The following is a 20606-nucleotide window of genomic DNA, read 5'->3' on the forward strand; positions in this document are numbered from 1 at the left end:
ATTCTTTTTTGATTTTACCGACTAACAAAATTGAACACACGTTAAATGTATTTAATTCGTATAATTCTAATCTCCAATTTACACATGAGATAGAAATGAACAATCAAATTAGTTTTCTCGATGTACAAATCATTAGAAGTGCAGAAATATCGGAGAAGATGGGGATCCCATCGGTGTCCCAAAGTTTTGTTTATAAAATAAGTTATTAAAGGTGAAAAAGGTTGACCCTAGTAAAAGTTTGAGACCGATCTGAAATTCATTCCATGGTACTTTACATTTGTCTTCTATAAAGTTCCATCTGTTTTTTATACTCTGTATAATGCAATCTTCCGGGACGTTCGTAAAAAGAGAAGTTACATCAAAAGACACCAAGATTGCATTTCATGATAAAAATCTGAAAGTAGTTACAAAGATTTTGCAAAACAATTCTTATCCTCTCACTTTTATTAAAAAACATATCAGAAAAAGACTCGCAGTTTTAAATAGTAATACTAATAACAGTTTGTGCCCAACAATAATTGAACCGGAAGTTACCCTTACAATTCCATACACTAACAGTTTTACTAAACAACTAAACACCAAACTCAAAAATTACAATATTCGCACGGTTAATTCCATTAATAATAAACTAGATCATATTGTTACACGAGGAAAGGATAAATTGCAAAAAGTTGATAACACCAATGTCGTTTATCAGATATACTGCTCGACTTGTCCTGCAAACTATATAGATCAAACAAAAAAGAAATTAAGTACACGCATAAAAGAACAACGAAATAATATAAATAGTTTTCCCAAATATCATAATGTAATTACAAAACATCGACTCGACCATCCGTCGCATATTATAAATTGGGATAATGACTAACTTGTCTTCGTTTTGCCTCACGTTTTTGTCACAGAGTTTGTTTAGTTTGTTTTGATTGTTGACTATATTTATTTATGTGAAAAACATTATTTATGTGAAAACCATTAACTATGTAACTATGTTTCCATTTTTTACTGATGGTGAGTGTAGATGATTTTAAATTATTGTAATGAATCAGAATTGTAATTTCGTATTGTTTATTTGTAGACCTGAAGATGATCAATAACAATGATNAAAAAAATATTTTCTGATTTTTCGTTTTTTTGAATTTATTCAAAAACCAAAATAGATAGAGGTCTAAAATTTTCAAAATTAACGTATCTCATTAGTATCAATATCCCCTGAAAAAAATACCGTGGGACCGATTCACTATGCTTACCGTCCTATGGCCTTTAATTTCAAAAAATGTTTAAAAGACCACGCTGCTTTAAGGGGGGGGGGGGTTAAAGGTAAGTTATATGAAGGAGGGAGTCGGAATCGATTAAAATTGAACCATATGGATGGCCCCTAACAAGTTGTTTGCATTTCAGATCCCAATATAAACGAAGTGGCCTATTTTTCTATTTCAAAACCGTCACGTACGTTTTCTTATTCAATAAAACAGTTAATATCTCAAGAAATTGAAGTGGAAAAAATTCGAAGGCTGAATCTGGCATCTAAAAGTGGCCAAAATGAACATAAAGAAAACGGCGGACCAAAGAAAACTGACGCTCAGAATGTACCAAATCATTTGCAGCGCTTGAAACCCAAACTGAAGTCGCCAAAGGAAACGGTAGGATTTTTGATTATTTTTTTCTATTTTTATATGAGCACATTTAAAAAAAAAACTTGAGGTCTAGTCCTCGGAGACTAAATGCATCTCAATTTGAATGCTTATTAGGTGTATACTTAAGATCCTTTTCTAGGACATTTCAAAATTAAGAATGAAAACACAATTTCAATTTTTAAAGAGGAATCCGTATTATAGGGATGGTTTTTGAGGGATTAACGCTATTGCATTGGGGGGGGGGGGGTTATCGACGCTTGTAATAAAATTTAAACAAGTGAAATCTTAATTCTTGGTTATGATCAAATATGTGGTAATCTACATTTGATTTTTCTAATCAATATCAATATATATCTACGATTAACTGGATGTTCCTTAAATCTATCATCGATTGCTGTACTACTTAGACCCACGTACACACTGATTGACACAATTTTTTCATTTTCATTCTGCGTTCCCTTTAATTTTTAATTTCATCTTTGAATTATCTTAAAAACATTGTAAACTATTTGACCTTTTTCGGATAAAAAGGGATTTCATAATAGTTATGTTTTGGTGATTTCAAATAGCTTTAATGTGTCTTTTTTCTCAATTTAATTTTCTAATAATATTTTCTACATATTTTTGTTTAAATCCGTTGTATTGAGCAATGTTTTAAAAATAAATTTGAATTATTTGAGACGGTTAATAAGAAAATTTTGACCTGCTAATTTATGTTAGGTAGAGGTATTCGTAAATCTCATGGGCCGCGAGCTTGAGGGGCGGACCTTATTGTACCTATTCATATAATACATTACGAAAACGTTGAACTCAACTGTAAACAGTGACAGGTGTAAATGTAAAACAGGCGGAGTTTTGTTATTGCGCAGTTAGAGGTTATGGCTTATGACATTCTGAATTCCCTTTATAGTTCGAATCAAAAGTTCTAAAAGTATCGAAACTGTATATATTTTTTGTATCTCAGTAAAATTAAAATGTTAGAAAAAGGCATTCTACTGTTCGTATTGTTACGTATGTGACTTTTATAGTTGGACTTAAAATTTTTAAGAAGTCATATTAGATTTTGGGTATTGAAAATCATGAAAACATCATCTATGTATCAAATACAATTTCAAAGAATTGTCAGTCCAAAGCTAACATGTTTAGAACTGAAACTTCTTTTAAGATGATGGAACTATCAGTGAGGGAATAAAAAATATTAAAAACTGTATCAATAATGTGTGGAAGAAGTGAAATAAAATAAAGTGGTTTTTATTGTTGTTGACTATTTCCTCTACTCATGTTGGGTTTGTATTATACCGTGTTATAATGGTGTTTTAATTTGGTCTTCTATGAAAATATGAGCGATCTCATAATTGCACATGCGACGGGGAAATGTGTGTTTATTAATATAAATTTCTTTACCCCTTGTCATCAGCATTCTCCATTTCGCCTAATTTAACAAATGGCACAATTGTGCCTGTACAAATGATAAACTGTTTGAGTAGTTAGCTCATTACATCGCACTTGGCAAAATTCGAGAGGGTAGCGGATAAAGCAATCAGCGAAGGGGTTCAAATTATACAGTCGATTGCATTGTAAACAGTTGGAATTCTAAAGGGGTTGATTTTGCACAAAATTGGTTTTGGTTTGTGTAGGTCTGATAGTTATGTAAATACAGTTTATTATAAAACAAAAACCAATATAAGTGATGTATCATGTTGATGAAGTTGATGTCGTCGTATTAACTCAATGTTGATGTAACAGGTCAAATTCGCTTTTAGTATAAACTAGTTTTGCCTAGGCTTAACTACTTTGTTCAAAAAGTGATAGGATGAATCACTTGAACTGGTTTGTCTGACCGAACCTGTCTCACCAGATTCGATTTCAGGAAAAACTAGTTTTGCCTAAGCCAACTCAGATTACTCGAAAAACATTTTGGTCTAATATAAACTGGTTTGAGTGACCGAATCTGTCCGATTAAATTCGATTTCAGGAAAAACTAGTTTTACTTAAGCCAAATCAGATTACCCGAAAGAGGAAAGGATGAACAAGTTTGACATAGTCTAATTGTGTTGTCTAAGTCTAAATTGGTTTGTCCTGATTTTGATATCGGATAACCCATATTCAGGTTCAACTAGTTTTGCTTAAGCCAAATTTATCAGACTGACAGGATGAACCGATTAACTGGTTTGTCCTAATCGTAACTGGTTTGTCCTAGTCTAATCTGGTTTGTCCTAGTCTAAATAGATTTGTCCTGAATCTGTTACCGATAAGGCTCAGTTGTCTAAGTCAAACCAATTTATCCGAAAAGCAAAAGTATATATCAGTTTGACTTAGTCTAACTGGTTTGTCGTAGTCTAAACCGATTTGTCCTAATCTGAAGTGGTTTGTCCTGATTCTGATATCGGGTAACCCATTTTCGGATCCAACTAATTTTGCTTAAGTCAAATTTATCCGGAGAGCGACAGGATGAATCGTTTAAGTGATTTGTTCTAGTCTAAACTGATTTGTCCTAATCTAAACTGGTTTTTCCTAGTCTAAACTGGTTTATCCTGGTCGAAGTAGATTTGTCCTAAATCTATTACTGATTAAACCCAGTTGTCTAAGCCAAACTGATTTATCCGAAGAGCGACAGGATTTACCAGTTTGACTTAGCCTGACTGGTTTATCCGAGTCTGAACAGATTTGTCCTGAATCTGTTACCGATTGAACCCAGTTGTCTAAGCCAAACTAATTTATCCGAAGAGTGGATAAACCAATCTACTAATCTCTTTTACCTAACATACAATAAAAAAATAAAAAGGATTGCACTGGTCGGGAATTGATCCCGGTCGCGTTGCAGGCTGGTGTTCTACCACTGAACAGCTTAATCTTCTTGTAAAGTTTATCCAATTAAGGTGGTTTCTACTAGTACCAATTATAAATTATCTTAAGTTAAATTTGATTTACATTATCGACAAAATTTTCACAATTGTTTTGTGGTCGTGTGACACTAAACTGGAAAGGTAATGGCGAGTAAGTATTTATTATAAATGGAGTAGACGCATTTATAATAAATACGTATAAATAAACGTACCATTTTGTCAGATTTTAATAAAAACTTTTATTTTTATTGTCTGTACAATCAGTTATATTTTCAAAAAGTTAATCCAGGATGATATTGGTTTAAATATATATTTTATCTGTATGTATAAATATCCTCGTATATATAGATGTATAGCAAATGCATTTCTAAATCCAACATTGATACGAAGAAGATAATAAATCGGCCGTCGAAGACAAAAAACCTCTTAAGCACCACTGTAATAGTGGTAATAAAGGCTAAGTATATGAAAAAGAATCAGCTAGTCATCAAAGATGATAAATCGCACGAACGCATAAAAGAATGGGGATAAAAACCGATTTCGAAAATATTAATAGGCTGATGAAGCTTTTCGAGGAGGAGGGGGGGATAGGGGGCAACGATGCACATCAACTGCGTACCCAGATTTATTCTACTCTCTAATAAAAATACTGAATTTTGATTTCGCTTCGCTGTAAATGCAAGTTTTAACAGTGTTGTCTGTAAAATAATTCGAAGTGGTCTGTATTCTGTCGAAACTGCCAGACGCGGATCGCGATTTCGATCTTTTTGGAGCATACGTAATTCTAAAATGTAGCATCGTGCTACAGATGGCGTTTACCGCGCCATTTGTGGTATTTTCTAAAACGCACTGTTAAGACAGCAGGTAAAAGTTGGTCTGTGTTCTGTCAAAGCTGCCTGCGACGCGCTGATGAGATCCAAAAAGATCGAAATCGCGATCCACGTCTGGCAGTTTGGACAGAATACAGACCACTTCGAATTATTTTATTCGATTAAGCTAACGTGCCTATCACGTTGAGGTTGGCTACGCCGGGATTCGTTTTCAGCGAATAGATATCCACACAAGTGGACCTTGTTGGAGCATACGTAATCCTAAAATGTAGCATCGTGCTACAGATGGCGTTTACTGCGCCATTTGTAGTATTTTCTAAAGTGTTGTCTGTGATAGCCCCTAAAACGTAAACATGTAGTTATTATAAATATTAAGTTTATTGCCTCGTCTTAGTAGTATTTTTGACATGGACGCAGTTGATGTTACGCAATGGTTAAATTAAGTTGAGGGGGGCGGTGGTGTGGTGGGTTGGTGTCCGTCCCCTGACGACCGTGATCCGTTTTGTTCTCCAATGCGGACAAATTTCAATATGAAAAGAATAATAGTAGAAAAGAAATCGAGACGCAATCGCGGTTTAATTACGTAGTCGTAATGACCCAGAGCATATCTGAATAACGACGTCTTCGGGATAATGGATAAGATGAGGACGCGCGTTATAAATTAGTTTTGACGACGATCTTAAAAGCTTCCGACTGGAGAAAAGCCGGAAACATCCCGCCTTTCTTGTAAGTGTTTGTTCACATTCGGCGGTTAGAACCGTGCGGCGCGGCAGACTGTCGCACATCAACTTCTAATTAAATATTTTGATAAGTGTAGCGATTTTAAACGCTAAAATAAATAAATATAACAATGTCATCATCTGAAGTTAGTCATCAGTTTTCCGAAAACTAGAATATTCCACATCTCTGTTTGCGTTTCTTTTTCTTGTATGTCTCCAACTAGCCCATGTTTTGTCATCCACTTGGACTACTATATCTCAAACCCTTCTAAGTTTTTATTTTCCGTGGTTCCCAATCATATTTTGTCTTAGAGTTTTGTAAAGCTCAAAGACTCAACTTTGAGAATATGAAACGGTTTTTTGGAAAAATTGCGTAAATTATGTGTAAATTCAATTTAAAACAAAAAAGAATTTTTCCTATGTTAATTAAATGGAAAACTAAAATAAAAATAGGGACCCCTTAGATTTGAGCTATAGGGCTCATGTTTGGCGAGGAATTTTTTTTACATCAAGTAGAAACATTTGAGGGGGCAAGAGTTACAAAAGAGTTTGAAGCACCCTATTATACATAAATCATATACAACATAAAATTTCTATAGAATAATTCAAGTTACCAAGCATTTTCTTTCTATATAGGGAATAAAATAGAATTTTTGAAGAACTACTTGGTTTAGGATAATTGCTGCAGTTTTCTACAAAGTTTGAGTAATTTAGTTCAACTAACCCTGTTTTCTTCGTAATCTTTGTTTTCGTATATAGTTACGGAAATTGGCAGACTCCAAAAATACATCTGTTTATGCTGCTTCACCATAGATGACGTTTGATTTTTGATTGTTCTGTGTTAGTAAATATCCTACAATTTTATTGTCCACAACTAATACTACATTTTCTTCGAAAGCATTATGTTTCTTATTTTAGTATAATTAGCATCAGTGTTGCAAATAAATATCCTATAGATTCGTTGATGATCCGCTTATTTGATTCCGCGTTATAAATCGCCTTAGTGGTTAAATTTCGAACCGCTTGGTGTGAATGAGCGTTTAAATTTTTTTTATTCTGTTCTAAATCATTTTCTGTAAATACATATAAAGTAAAAGTTATTTGCAGATTATTTATGAGGGAAAAAAATCAGTCTGAAATATACATTTTCACAAGTGCACGAATAAAATTATACAAATTACAATAATTGCAGAAAATTTTAGATAAACTATCAGCACGGTATGCTACATATCTAATATATTTATTTCACTTATACATACATACAACCCAGTTGTCTAAGCCAAACTAATTTATCCGAAGAGTGGATAAACCAATCTACTAATCTCTTTTACCTAACATACAATAAAAAAATAAAAAGGATTGCACTGGTCGGGAATTGATCCCGGTCGCGTTGCAGGCTGGTGTTCTACCACTGAACAGCTTAATCTTCTTGTAAAGTTTATCCAATTAAGGTGGTTTCTACTAGTACCAATTATAAATTATCTTAAGTTAAATTTGATTTACATTATCGACAAAATTTTCACAATTGTTTTGTGGTCGTGTGACACTAAACTGGAAAGGTAATGGCGAGTAAGTATTTATTNTTTATTTTGTTTTAAATTTTAATTAATTACATCACAGAAAGAATAGTTGATTTTATTTTGACGATGAGTATTCTCATTAACTTTCGGAGCGAAAATTGCCCAATCCTACACTGTACTGAAAGATATAAAATTACAGCACCCTTGTGACGTATTAGGCCCTTAAGGGCAAGCCTCTGATCCCATTGTGCCGACGCGCGGCCGAGCATTGTGTCGGACAAAAGGATGTAAATTGAAGGGGTGGTTAAGAACCGCACGCGAAATTACGTCATAATTTCGCCAAGATTTACATTACATTAAAAACATTAAACGGAATGTGGGGAGTCGATATTCCCCGACTACTAGATACATTATTATGTACGTAGCACCATACTGTCGTACCTTCCGGCGACGTTATGGTCTTCAGACTTGTTGGCGGACGACAGGAGCGCCGGGGTGACAACGATACTTAAAGGGGTAATTTTTAGGAGAATAGGAAGCCAGTTCTATAGGATTAAGTGTTGATGAGCAGTTGTGGATGCATGAAAAAACTCCGCAGTTTTATTTTTTTTTTTTGATACTCTACATTTATTAAAACTAACTAAAATATAAATCCTTGATGAATTAGAGTTGATAAGCAGATGTTACTTCACTACAGTAAATGTCGTTTTTCTTAAATAACACTCATTTTATAAAACAAACCATTAAGGATTCAAGGATCATTCACTCACAAAGACATTAGAGGATAAATAAAATTGTTTATGTAACAAAGAAAAACAACGATAAAGCTATATGATGGTTTTGGTCTCTATATTTCTTAATAAGCCTGATTAAGCTACCCAAAGTTATACAAAAACGTTTAAAAACCTTGAATCGCGTTTTAACACTAATGTGTCTCTCTTATAATTATCAGTAGAAACAAGTCTTTCAACATTTAAGTGTCATTCGTGCGATTATCAGTAGAAACAAGTCTTTCAATACTCGTCTGATTCCTTTCAGACAACAAATCTTTCAACACTTATGTGTCATTTTTATGATCACATTAGTACAAGCAAGTCATTCAACACTTATGTGTCATTCTTAAAATCATGAGTAGAAACAGGTCTTTCAACACTCGTCTGATTCCTACGATCATCTGTAGAAAGAAATCCTTCAATATGTTTCATTTTTACGATCACATAAGTAGAAACAAGTCTTCCAGCACTTATGTGTCATTTTTATGATCACATTAGTAAAAACAAGTCTTTCAACACTCGTGTGATTCCTACGATCATCAGTAGAAAGAAATCTTTCAATACTTATGTGTCATTTTTACGATCACATAAGTAGAAACAAGTTATTCAACACTTATGTGTCATTGGTGCGATCATCAGTAGAAACAAGTCTTTCAACACTCATCTAATTCCTACGAACATCAGTTGAAACAAATCTTTCAACACTTACCTGTCATTTTTACGATCAACTTAGTTGAAACAAGTCTTTCAACATTCGTCTGATTCCTACGATCATCAGTAGAAAGAAATCTTTCAACACTTATGTGTTATTCTTACGATCACATTAGTAAAAACAAGTCTTTCAACACTTACGTGTCATTCTTACAATCATATGTAGAGACAAGTCTTTTAACACTCTCCTGACTCCTACGATCATCAGTAGAAATAAATCTTTCAACACGTATGTGTCATTTTTATGATCACATTAGTAGAAACAAGTCTTTCAACACTTATGTGTCATTTTTACGATCACAATAGTAGAAACAGGTCTTTCAACACTTACGTGTTATTCTTACAATTATCAGTAAAAGCAAGTCTTTCAACACTCATCTGATTCCTACGAACATCAGTAGAAACAAATCTTTCAACACTTACGTATCATTTTTACGATCAACTTAGTTGAAACAAGTCTTTCAACACTTAAGTGACATTCTTACTAGCATCAGTAGAAACAAGTCTTTCAATACTCGTCTGATTCCTACGATCATCAGTAGAAAGAAATCTTTCAGCACTTATGTGTCATTTTTACGATCACAATTATCAGTAAAAGCAAGTCTTTCAACACTCATCTGATTCCTACGAACATCAGTAGAAACAAATCTTTCAACACTTACGTATCATTTTTACGATCAACTTAGTTGAAACAAGTCTTTCAACACTTAAGTGACATTCTTACTAGCATCAGTAGAAACAAGTCTTTCAATACTCGTCTGATTCCTACGATCATCAGTAGAAAGAAATCTTTCAGCACTTATGTGTCATTTTTACGATCACAATAGTAGAAACAGGTCTTTCAACATTTACGTGTCATTCTTACGATTATCAGTAGAAACAAATCTTTCAACTCTTATGTGTCATTCTTAGTATAATTAATAAAAACAAGTCTTATTTGTGGAATTTTGTCACCTAGTTCAATTTTCCTTTATATTTTCCTGTACTTATACCTTTTGATTAAGCTCACGATTCCTTTGTCCTTCTCAAAGTGGAAATCTCGAATCAATTTCGTTTTGAAATACGTAAAAGGAAAAGCTTATTGGACGGTTTCGGCCCCGTTCGTATACTTATCGTCCTCACACCCTCTACCCGTCATTTGGTCGAATGGCCGTCGTCCGGAAGGAAATGGCCATCGTTCACCGGTGGCGGGACAGGGCCACTTCCTTCTTGCTATTGCCAACCTTTACTAAGTAATGCTATCATTCCTAAAACGGTAACACCCATTTGATCTGCACCACTTGCTTACGTTCTTACTGCTGCAAAGAAACGCTTGCATTATCCATTATTGCATATATAGAGGAGAACAAAAGAAAAACTGATCGGGTCTTTCCATGAGTCTAGTTTGCACGCATTAAAAGATTGCTACCGTGAAAATACCATATACAGTGTAAACTCTATATAACGACACTTAAGGGACTGAACGTTTTTCGGCTTTATAAAGAGTGGTCGTTCAATGGAGAGAAATAAAAGATATTATTTTACTATTCTACAATAATATGCATTTACTACATATAGTACACATTTTCCCACGAACATTATTATTCATACATTGCGTATAGCCTGTTATCTTCGCCTGATGTTTTTTGCTGCTCCAATATTTTAATTGTATTTTGTTACGTATCTTACTCATATCTTGAGATACTGCTGGATCAATTTGATTATATAAAAAGTATTTTTTTAATAGTTTCGCTGCATCAAGTGCTTGTTTGATGCTTGGTGGAGGGACAGGATCGTCTTCNAATAATAATTGCTTTCTTGTGACGAAGAGCAAAGAAGGCACGTAGACAGGCCACTTGAGACATGCCGACAGCCAACACCAAAGTTACGAAATCTCTTAAAAAACCGGGCATAAAAAACCACATAAACACACAGAGAACTAATGGGCGAGGTTATTACTTACAATTGGCTTGTTGCGACAAAAGCGCGTCTACCACATACCTATGTACAATTGCATCCTACTTATTAAAAACAATATTCGGTTTTGGTTTCGCAAATGAAGTTGCACGATTCATTTTCCTTTTGCTGCCCCAGTTTAAACAAAATAATGGTAGACATATAATAATATATTACGTAAATGTATAACCACAAACTCAAACTAAGATATTACATTACGTAAGTGTATAATTACCTGAGATGTGATTTATTTGAAATACTTGCATTTAAAATGCAAATACAAAATAAAAAATACCTTTTTGATCTTGCATTTAAATACTTTTTTTAGAAAAGCATTTTGTATTTTATTTGAAATACTTTTCCAAACGTATTTTCTTGAAATTGAAATATTATCGATATTGTTTTCCGTATTCAACGTCATGGTTCATGCAATTTTGAAGTTCTAAAGTGATATCAACACCTGCCGAATCACCACCTATAGTATCTTTAGCAAGAAACTACGAAATTCTATGAATTACGACAAAACAGCCCGCAAAACAATATCCAATTGATCATCGACGTTTACTAATCGACATGCCTTAGCGGTCAGAATTGTGGTACAACAAAAGAAAGAGATGGAACGATGTTAACATCGACGTTTACTAATGGACATGCCTTAGCGGTCAGAATTGTGGTACAACAAAAGAAAGAGATGGAACGAAGTTTCGGACAATACCCATCTCTCTCACGATAGGGCGTAAGCGTGCCATGAAAGAGATAGCAGTAGTCCGAAACCATACGCCATCTCCCCCACTTTTCGAGCCAAGAAATTATTACAACGACATATGGCTAAGGCACGTCCATTAATATATGTCTATGGATTTGATATAGGTAGTACAGGTTAATTGTCTTTCTGCTTTAAGGTTAGTTTTTTTTGTACAGAAACGTATTTGTATTTCAGTAATTATACAGAAACCAAATCCTGCTTGAGATCTAACGTCGACGGTACAATGAAATTTTCAACTTTTGTTTATAACTTGAAAACAAAAGACGGTAGTCAGTTTTTGTAAACACCAATAAATTTGTCTCAAAAAAGGGAGATCGAGAAGCCGCCATTGTTTTTTTGTATCTGTTGTAGTTACCGAATTGTCCTATACAAACGTCGAAATTTGCCCACCCTGTATATATTTCCCAGCATATTACGTTCCAGAATTGCTACAAACTTGTAAAATTTCGTATAATTTTTAGATTGCCAGGAACATTTAATGCCTGTAACGGTAGTAAAACTGACAAATGTTCAAGAGCCCGTTCAAAATCGACACAGTAAACACTTTTGCGGAATATTATCCGTACATCCGGCGAGAGCGGCAAATCTGAATAAAACATGGCGTTTTCTACGCGCGATTTTCTCTCTCTTAAACACGTACGATAGGGGTTGTGTATGATGTACGTCTGAATGTCTTCTTAAGTTGTTGACGTAATATTTTTCGTTTGCTCGTACGACTTAGTTAAATGGCGTGATAAGGGACGGTGACATCACAAGTTCCAAAAGTATCCGGTTGCGAATGGCGTTTCCGGGACTTCTCGCCCATAGCCGCGCGATTTTATTAATAATTTTATCGTAATGTTGTCAAAATTTTGATCGATAAGGGAAACTGATTTGAATTATAGCCGATAGAACGATAACTACATAGCTTGCTACTTAACCTAACTTTTCAACAGCATATGGGTTCCTCAAGACATTCTCTAAAATTGAACTTGATATTTAATAAATATTCCTTCTGATTAAATTAGTTCCTACTTATTCAATGTAATGTAACTGCGATGATTTCACAGCCCCACAAAAAAAATTAGTTTCCGGTACGCTAAATCCGAGGTCAGTTTAACGCTAGCACGTCAGAGTTTGGACATAACCTCCAAAAACCCTTCAAAATCCACTAAATCATGATAAGGTTATGAGGTCATATTGAGGATTAGGAATTTAAACGATTATGAAGTTATACATTTAGTGGAAGAGTTGATTGGTTACGAGTTTTAGATTTAAAATCGTTTGGGATTATCATGATTAACGATTTTAGTGAATTTTGAAGTGTTTTTTTGAGATTGTCCAAATCCTGACAGTAGACTTGGATTCAGCGACCTCAAAAACATATGGTATACTTAGTCAGACCTCCAAGTCGAAAAAATTATTTTGGGGGCTGTTCTATTTCTCTAAACTGTAACTTTATCAAGTGAAGTATTCTACCAAATAAGGTTCTACAGCATTCAGTTTTGAAAATTTTGTAATCATTAAAATTATGATTTTTTGAATAAGCAATTGGAGTATAATTTGAATTTACTTAATTAATCATTAGAACATTTAAAATGTTCGGTTATTGCAGTTTTAAATGATCCACCAGTCAGGCCAATGCAACATTTAGATGTGTGTTAAAAGTAGAATGCATCATCTAGACAATTTTGCTTTTATTATTTTTATTTTGATAGCTGTTTCTTAACTTTAAAGATTACTGAGAGCTACTATCGTCTACATGAATTATACTCTGTGCAAGTACTAATACTTTATTTGATTTTCCGTGGATTTTACATGTTCTTTTATCATTTTTAAATAAGATCGTTAACATGTTTTATTTATTGTCATTATTTTTCATATAAAATTTGTGACATACATACCTATTTCAACATTTTACAAAATTCTACCTCTTTAGGAAGCTGAAAGGGGGTTTGCAAAGATTGCATGTTTGTTTTTGGTCCGATTTACTTGAAACTGGTTAAAAAATTCAATCTCTGTTGGGAGGGAAGGGTGGTAAAAGGGAGTTGTAATTTTTAAATGGAACATACATTATTTGTGGTCAAATTTACATGAAACTTGATCTTAATGGTCTCTCATTTAATTTCTGAATGACCTACCTCGACATTTTAAAAAATTCAACCTCCAACGGGGTGGGGGTAAAAAGGTGTTGCAATTTTTGTTTTGGCAATTTTTAAAAATCAACCCTTAAAAATGAAATGTTGTTGCTACGTTTGTATTTGAAATCTAAGATGGCGACATTACATAAAATTAAAACGTTGTAAGGGTGAATTGGGAGTTGAAAGGTTTTACGGAGAAACAATATGAATTTCTGCGAGCGAAGATTTTTATGATGATTCATTTTGATAAGGAAATGTTGATAAATTCATAATTATGATTCAGAAAAGACGTTAATGTGTTATAAAGTTTGTGTTTTCCTTTGATCAGAGAACAAATACGTTTGAATAGAAGAAATTTTGAGACGGGTGGTTTTGTTATTTCATTGTTGTATCTATTTTAATGGTCGTTACGTGATTTTGTCGGAAGAATTCCCGGAAATCAAAGCCAACGACTTGATAAGGAAAACGATGGATGCCATTAAGTGAATCTCGTATAATAGCCGAAGTGCCCGTAGATCATGACTAATGTTTCCTCCCACTCGTTCGCTGGACAGAGAATTAGGACGCTTAATAATACTCGCGGAAAAGGAGAAAATTTGCTCTTTTACCCGAAAACAGGGTAAATACACGCCCACAGATTTTTCTTCGGCTGCGGTCAGTTCCAACCGTATATGAATTTATTCAGTGAAAACCTATATTCGAGTACAAATAAAACATACCTCATGGAAAGGTTGCAACCTCTTTTCACTCGATTAATAATATCGAACAGCATATATATCAAGTTTTGAGTAAGTTCAACCACAAATAAAGAGTGTCCCAAACAAAAATTGCAACACCTTTTAACCCCTCCCTCTTCGGAGGTTGAATTTTTTAAAATGTCGAGATAGGTCTTTCAGAAAATACCACAAAAGGCGCGGTAAACGCCATCTGTAGTACGATGCTACATATTAGGATTACGTATGCTCCAACAAGGTCCATTTAAATATAAGGATATCTACTTGCTGAAACGAATCCTGGCGTGGCCAACCTCAACGTGATAGGTACGTTACCATAATCGAATAAAATAATAAGTGGTCAGTATTCTATCGAAACTGCCAGGCGCGAATCGCGATTTCGATCTTTTTGGATCTCATCAGCGCGTCGCAGACAGCTCCGACAGAACGCATCTGTAGTACGATGCTACATTTTAGGATTACGTACGCTTCGACAGATGGCGTTCACCACGCCATTTGTGGTATTTTCTAAAACGCGCTGTTAAGACAACAGGTAAAAGTTGGTCTGTGTTCTGTCGGAGCTGCCTGCGACGCATGGATGAGATCCAAAAAGATCGAAATCGCGATCCGCGTCTGGCAGTTTCGACAGAATACAGATCACTTCGAATTATTTTATTCGATTATGGTAACGTGCCTATCACTTTGAGGTTAGCTACGCCGGGATTCGTTTCAGCAAGTAGATATCGATATATTTAAATGGACCTTGTTGGAGCATACGTAATCCTAAAATGTAGCATCGTACTACAGATAGCGTTTACCGCGCCATTCGTGGTATCTTCTAAAACGCGCTGCTAAGACAACAGGTAAAAGTTGGTCTGTGTTCTGTCGGAGCTGCCTGCGACGCACGGATGAGATCCAAAAAGATCGAAATCTCGATCCGCGTCTGGCAGTTTCGACAGAATACATACAGAATACATACAACGAATTATTTTATTAGGTCTTTCAGAAATTAAATGAGAGACCATTAAGACCAAGTCCTTCCCCCCAACAGATATTGAATTTTTTAACCAGTTTCAAGTAAATCCGACCAAAAACAAACATGCAATCTTTGCAAACCCCTTTCAGTTTCCTAAACAGGTAGAATTTTGTAAAATGTTGAAATAGGTATGTATGTCACTAATTTTATATGAAAAAGCATTAATGCCAAGTTTCAGGTGAATTTGACTATAAATAAAACTACTTACTTAACCATAGACATCATTATGTTTAGCTGTCAGTTGCGTTTTGTTATGCATGACAGTTGCGTTTTCTTATACCACGTTTTTTTTTTCACGGGAACGTATCCTATGTCCGTCTCCTGGTTCTAAGCTACTCCCCACCAATTTTAAGCCAAATCGGTTCAGCCGTTCTTGAGTTATAAATAGTGTAACTAAAACGACTTTTTTATATATATAGAGATTGGACAAGTTGGATTTTTATACCTATTAAAAATGAGATGAAATTACGTTAAATGTTTTCGTTTTGGCTGAATTAGTTTAGGTGAGGTTTATGTTGGCGACAACATTTTAGGCTACTGTCGTTATCTTCGAAATTTATTTAAATTTGTATCTCTTTAACAAATTTAAGGTAAACGATTCTTAATGCTATAAACCTAAATGTATAATTATTGTGATATGGCTAAGTTTGAAGTATAAGTAGATACCGTCCAGTAAAATAAGTTTTACTCCTCTCATTCGGTTGGAATTTACTTTTATCTTTCAAACGTGAAATGGGACGTTCGTTGTACAAGAAGAGTGAAGTAACGGGAGAGGGTTATTTTATTTCCGGCCGGCTCACTTCCGACCGCTGGTCGATTCCAACATTTTATCCAAAAAATCCATTAACTGAGGAAGCAATTTAGAAGGAGTTAACACATCACGAGTCTGTCCGGGACGAAACCGGGCTCTCCTTCTTCGTCCTTCCGGTTCCGAGACCACTTACGTTACAATAAGAAACGCGGTTGTTGATACTCGTTTCACTTTATTGTTTTAATACTCACTATACCTTATTTACCGCCATCGTTTACGAGGTAATACACTTCCCTTGCTACTTTTATGACCTTTCCGTTTTACTTGCGGCGCTTAGTTAAATAGACGAAGGCTAATTCCGTTTTTATTACAGCAGATCTGTTTGCTTATGAGTACATTGAAACCAGGAGTTTGGAACGGACTTTTGTTTCGACAGATTTAGTCTATAAAATGGATATACACTATGTCTGATTAGTATTTTGATATATTTGAAAGGTAACATCTGGAAGCACTGTGTTAGAGTGCATTTTGTGATAGCACCACAACGTAGGGGATATAAAAAATATACAAATAAAGTACCCCAGTTAACGAGCCGTTTATGATTGAGAACAGTTGTCAGTTTGACAGCCGCGTTATCTTATTGGCTTTCGTTATCACGTCAACTGACGAAACACACGTACCTATTCGTGACCTTCGCAACAGCTGGTGCGTAGACAGGTCAAATTCACGTAATAATTAGAAGCAGTTGGGGATTTCGTTAAGGTCATTACTCTCATATTTTTATATACCACTGAGTGGTACGAAATGGCTCATTCTATTTCTTTTTAATGTACTTTTTTCTCCCTTAATTTTCCTGGAATACTAATCAGATATACTGCATATTAAGAAATCACTTCTGTTCTTTAGAAATTCGAAAAAAAAATTGTCCTTTAACTCTACTTATGTCTGGTAAGTGATCTTAAAGTCCAAATACTGCATTTCTAGAATTTGAGGTTAGGATACTTCGAAATCATGACGTACTGTACTAATATCAGTTCTGGTCATTATTTTCTGATCCACGTAAAACAGTTAAATTATGACCAAAAAACATCAAACTACATGTGCTCTTAATTCAACGATTAAAACGGTTTTCATCAAATATTCGAGTTTTCTAAAAGAATAATGGAACTATTTGTTTCTATCATATGCTTTTAACTTTATCTTTTAATTTAAAATCGTAATATTTTTTCAGCTGTTGTACATAGAATTATTTGTTACAGATTCGAAAGGACTTCTTTGGGCGAGTCATCAAATCACCAACAACATCAAGTGAGTATTTTCTTAGTACCTACATTACTCTTTAACCCCTGTATATTACTCCAAATACCTACATGTAATTGCCACAATAGACTTGTTGATTTTATGTATTTCTACTAATGTAAGCAAAATCGTGTCTTAATACATGTACTAGGCAAAAGGTTTTGCCTTGTACGTGGAATAGGCAATCATGAAAATTAAACCGCTGGGGTTTAAATTGAAGGTTAGGTTTATCGTATAATAATTTTATTAATAACTGTTCGTTCCACGACTTGGAAGTGTAAATAGGTATAAAAACATATTTAGTGTCCTATGAAGTTAAAGTGAATAATGACATCAAATTGGATTAGTAATGGCAAAAAGGAAGACGAATTCAAAATTAGTATGAAATATAGCTCTGTTTAAGGTTGCAAATGATGTATGATCTATAAGCTATGCATATCAACGATCCAAATTCCTATAAACAAAAGAATATTGTTGCCTTTTCCTACCGTAACTTTATGAGTGTAACCTAACCTTACTTTTATTTGATTGTTGATTCAGCGTAACATACCTGTATAATCATCACAGTGTATATGTTCATACAGTGTCAGTGTGTTTTTTAATTAGTTAAGTTGCTATTTCTATTAAAAAATATATATATATGTGCCAATAAATTATCATTTTTATTGTGAACTGATTAAATTGAAAGCCCCTCCTGGGCGACATTTTAAATATAAAAACAGAAATTTCATCTTCCATAAATTTAATACCAGGAAGTGCTTCATTGTCGCCCCCCCCTCTCTTTCATCTCGTTTCATCCACCTCTCGAGCTCATTCACGGCAACAGAACGAATTAAACAATTGAAAACTCCGACCGTCGCCGGGGGCTCCGTCGACGTCGTCGGCGTCCCGACGCGTCACCGTCCCATCCGTCGGTCCGTCGTCGCTAACGTTAATTGTCGCTTTCGGATTAGCAATTACTTATTAATACGTTTGCTTCGTTTACCTAAGGAAATGAAGATCTGACAATGAGTTTTGCCAGCAACGGGGCGCTGTCGGCGGCTGTGAGGGTTGGGGGGGAGCGGAAGATGACGACGACGGCCAGCGTCGCGCAGGGTCGGGTCTGGGGGAGTCGTCGTCGAGGGGGCGCAATTACAGCGGTTGGTGGAACAGTAATTTATACGTAACAATGTTGACAATTGTATCTTCCGCGCCGACGGATTAGCGAACGGCCCCCGGTGCTTGTAGAGAAAGGAAAACGGGGAGGGGGGAGGTTAGAGAGCGGGAGAGGGACGAGAAGGGGTGCGCCATGACGAGACGTTATCCCATTGTTTGCTGAAGATAATTACAGCGCCGGTAACGATATTGAATCGAAACGATTTCGTGTTGAGGTAATAACGGATTTACGCTCATCTGAAAATGCCTCATCCCCTTCAAGGATTTTAAGAAAATTGTTCCAAATTGTTTTAGAGGGATAAGAAAATTAGACTTGTTCTCTAAATGTCATTGTCTGCAATCCGATGGTACGTCTAATTAACATATAATTACAATAAAAATAATTAGAATAAAATATATAAAATAAGTTTTTTTGACTTCCTGAAAATTTATACAAAAAAACAATCATTTTAGAAATTTCATTATGAAATTCTTACATAGTTGTTTTTTGTTTCTTTCCAGATTCTGAATCCAACAAGAAACAGAACGACATTTGGTATCACTATAAAGAAGGCTATAGTAATGCCGTACGAAAATCAATCAAAATTTCAACCCTTAAATAATTGTTATAAAAATAAAACAGAATCACACTACTATCGTTAATCGTAAGTTAAGAACATACAAGTTTCCGATGGAGAAGTAAAAGGTATTAACATTTATTTTGTTTATCTTCTGTATTTTTGTGTAATTTTTATTTTGTAATAAATTCTAGAGCGAGAGAAGTTGAAGTCGAATTATTTTACCTTAATTTTACTTCATATGTCAGTACCCTGTCTAAATCAGAAAGGATCCCGTTTTCCCAATTCATTTAAGTACCTACCTTAATTCACCCTTGACTTTACAAGGACAATCATCGAAGCCAAAATACGCAGGTTCACCCAAAGGTAGGTGCACGATTACTCTTATATTATTTTTGTTTTGCATCCTTATTTCTTAAAGGATTCTTTGAATTTGTTATAACATCCAATGGTCCCGTAGAAATTGACTTAAATATTTCACCGAACCGTAGCGGTATTTTAAAAGTAGGTTCACACAGTGCCGTATTCATGCCGTACTACTACCGTGACCTGATATTTTCGTACCATGTCGCTATAAAGTCGTTTCTTGAGCAATCGGATGGTCTACGACCCACGACAGACGCGGCACTGTAGGGAAAAACTTTGGGTGTTTCATTCCCACCAGCCAGTAATGCTGGTGGGCGGGCAGTCCCTCCGGACTATGCCGGAAAGTAGGGCGGAAGGCCCTCTTCAGCCTGCTTTCAGGAATCGTGGGAATGGGTGGGTGGTGGTTCGGGTGAGAAAGTTGAGACTGACGAAATGAAGACAGAAGAGAATGAAAGATTATATGTGGAATATTACTGCCCCAGCATTTGCCTAAGTGATCCAAGGAAACCATAGAAAAACTTGGATCAAGGCAGACGGACCCGGAATCGAACCGGCGTCCACCCGAATGCTAAGCAATGGTCTAGACCTCTAGGCCATGCCGCTCGGTCTTGAAAGGGAAACGGTATTATGTTTTTATAGCTGCAGGGTTGTTCTAATGCCGCAATCTTTACATTCGACCGTGGTAATTCTTATGGTAGTACCTCTGAACACACTTACTACAAACAATATTTTTATTATCTATTATGCATATTTATGTTATTATAATTTTCTCAATTGTATCTACCAATCTTAAACGTTATACAGCAGTAGCACGGAACTACATGTGGGAATGTCGGCGGAACGGTGTGGTCCGTGAACGGCATGGGTACGGAACT

At 35.1% G+C, this 20606-nt stretch overlaps 1 protein-coding gene across 1 annotated transcript in view; it reads left to right on the forward strand.

Moving 5' to 3' along the window:
* LOC108734635 (chromosome transmission fidelity protein 18 homolog) overlaps window positions 1-19588 on the forward strand; it is a 42996-nt gene extending 23408 nt beyond the window's left edge. The window contains exons 5-7 of the mRNA XM_018466269.1: window positions 1399-1640; window positions 17614-17662; window positions 19310-19588. Of these exons, the coding sequence (XP_018321771.1) occupies window positions 1399-1640; window positions 17614-17662; window positions 19310-19410 (392 nt within the window). The 3' untranslated portion in view covers window positions 19411-19588. The remainder of the gene's footprint in view (window positions 1-1398; window positions 1641-17613; window positions 17663-19309) is intronic.
* Window positions 19589-20606: the final 1018 nt, after the last annotated feature.

This window comes from Agrilus planipennis, unplaced genomic scaffold, assembly GCF_000699045.2.
Source record: "Agrilus planipennis isolate EAB-ADULT unplaced genomic scaffold, Apla_2.0 scaffold79, whole genome shotgun sequence".
NCBI lineage: Eukaryota > Metazoa > Arthropoda > Insecta > Coleoptera > Buprestidae > Agrilus > Agrilus planipennis.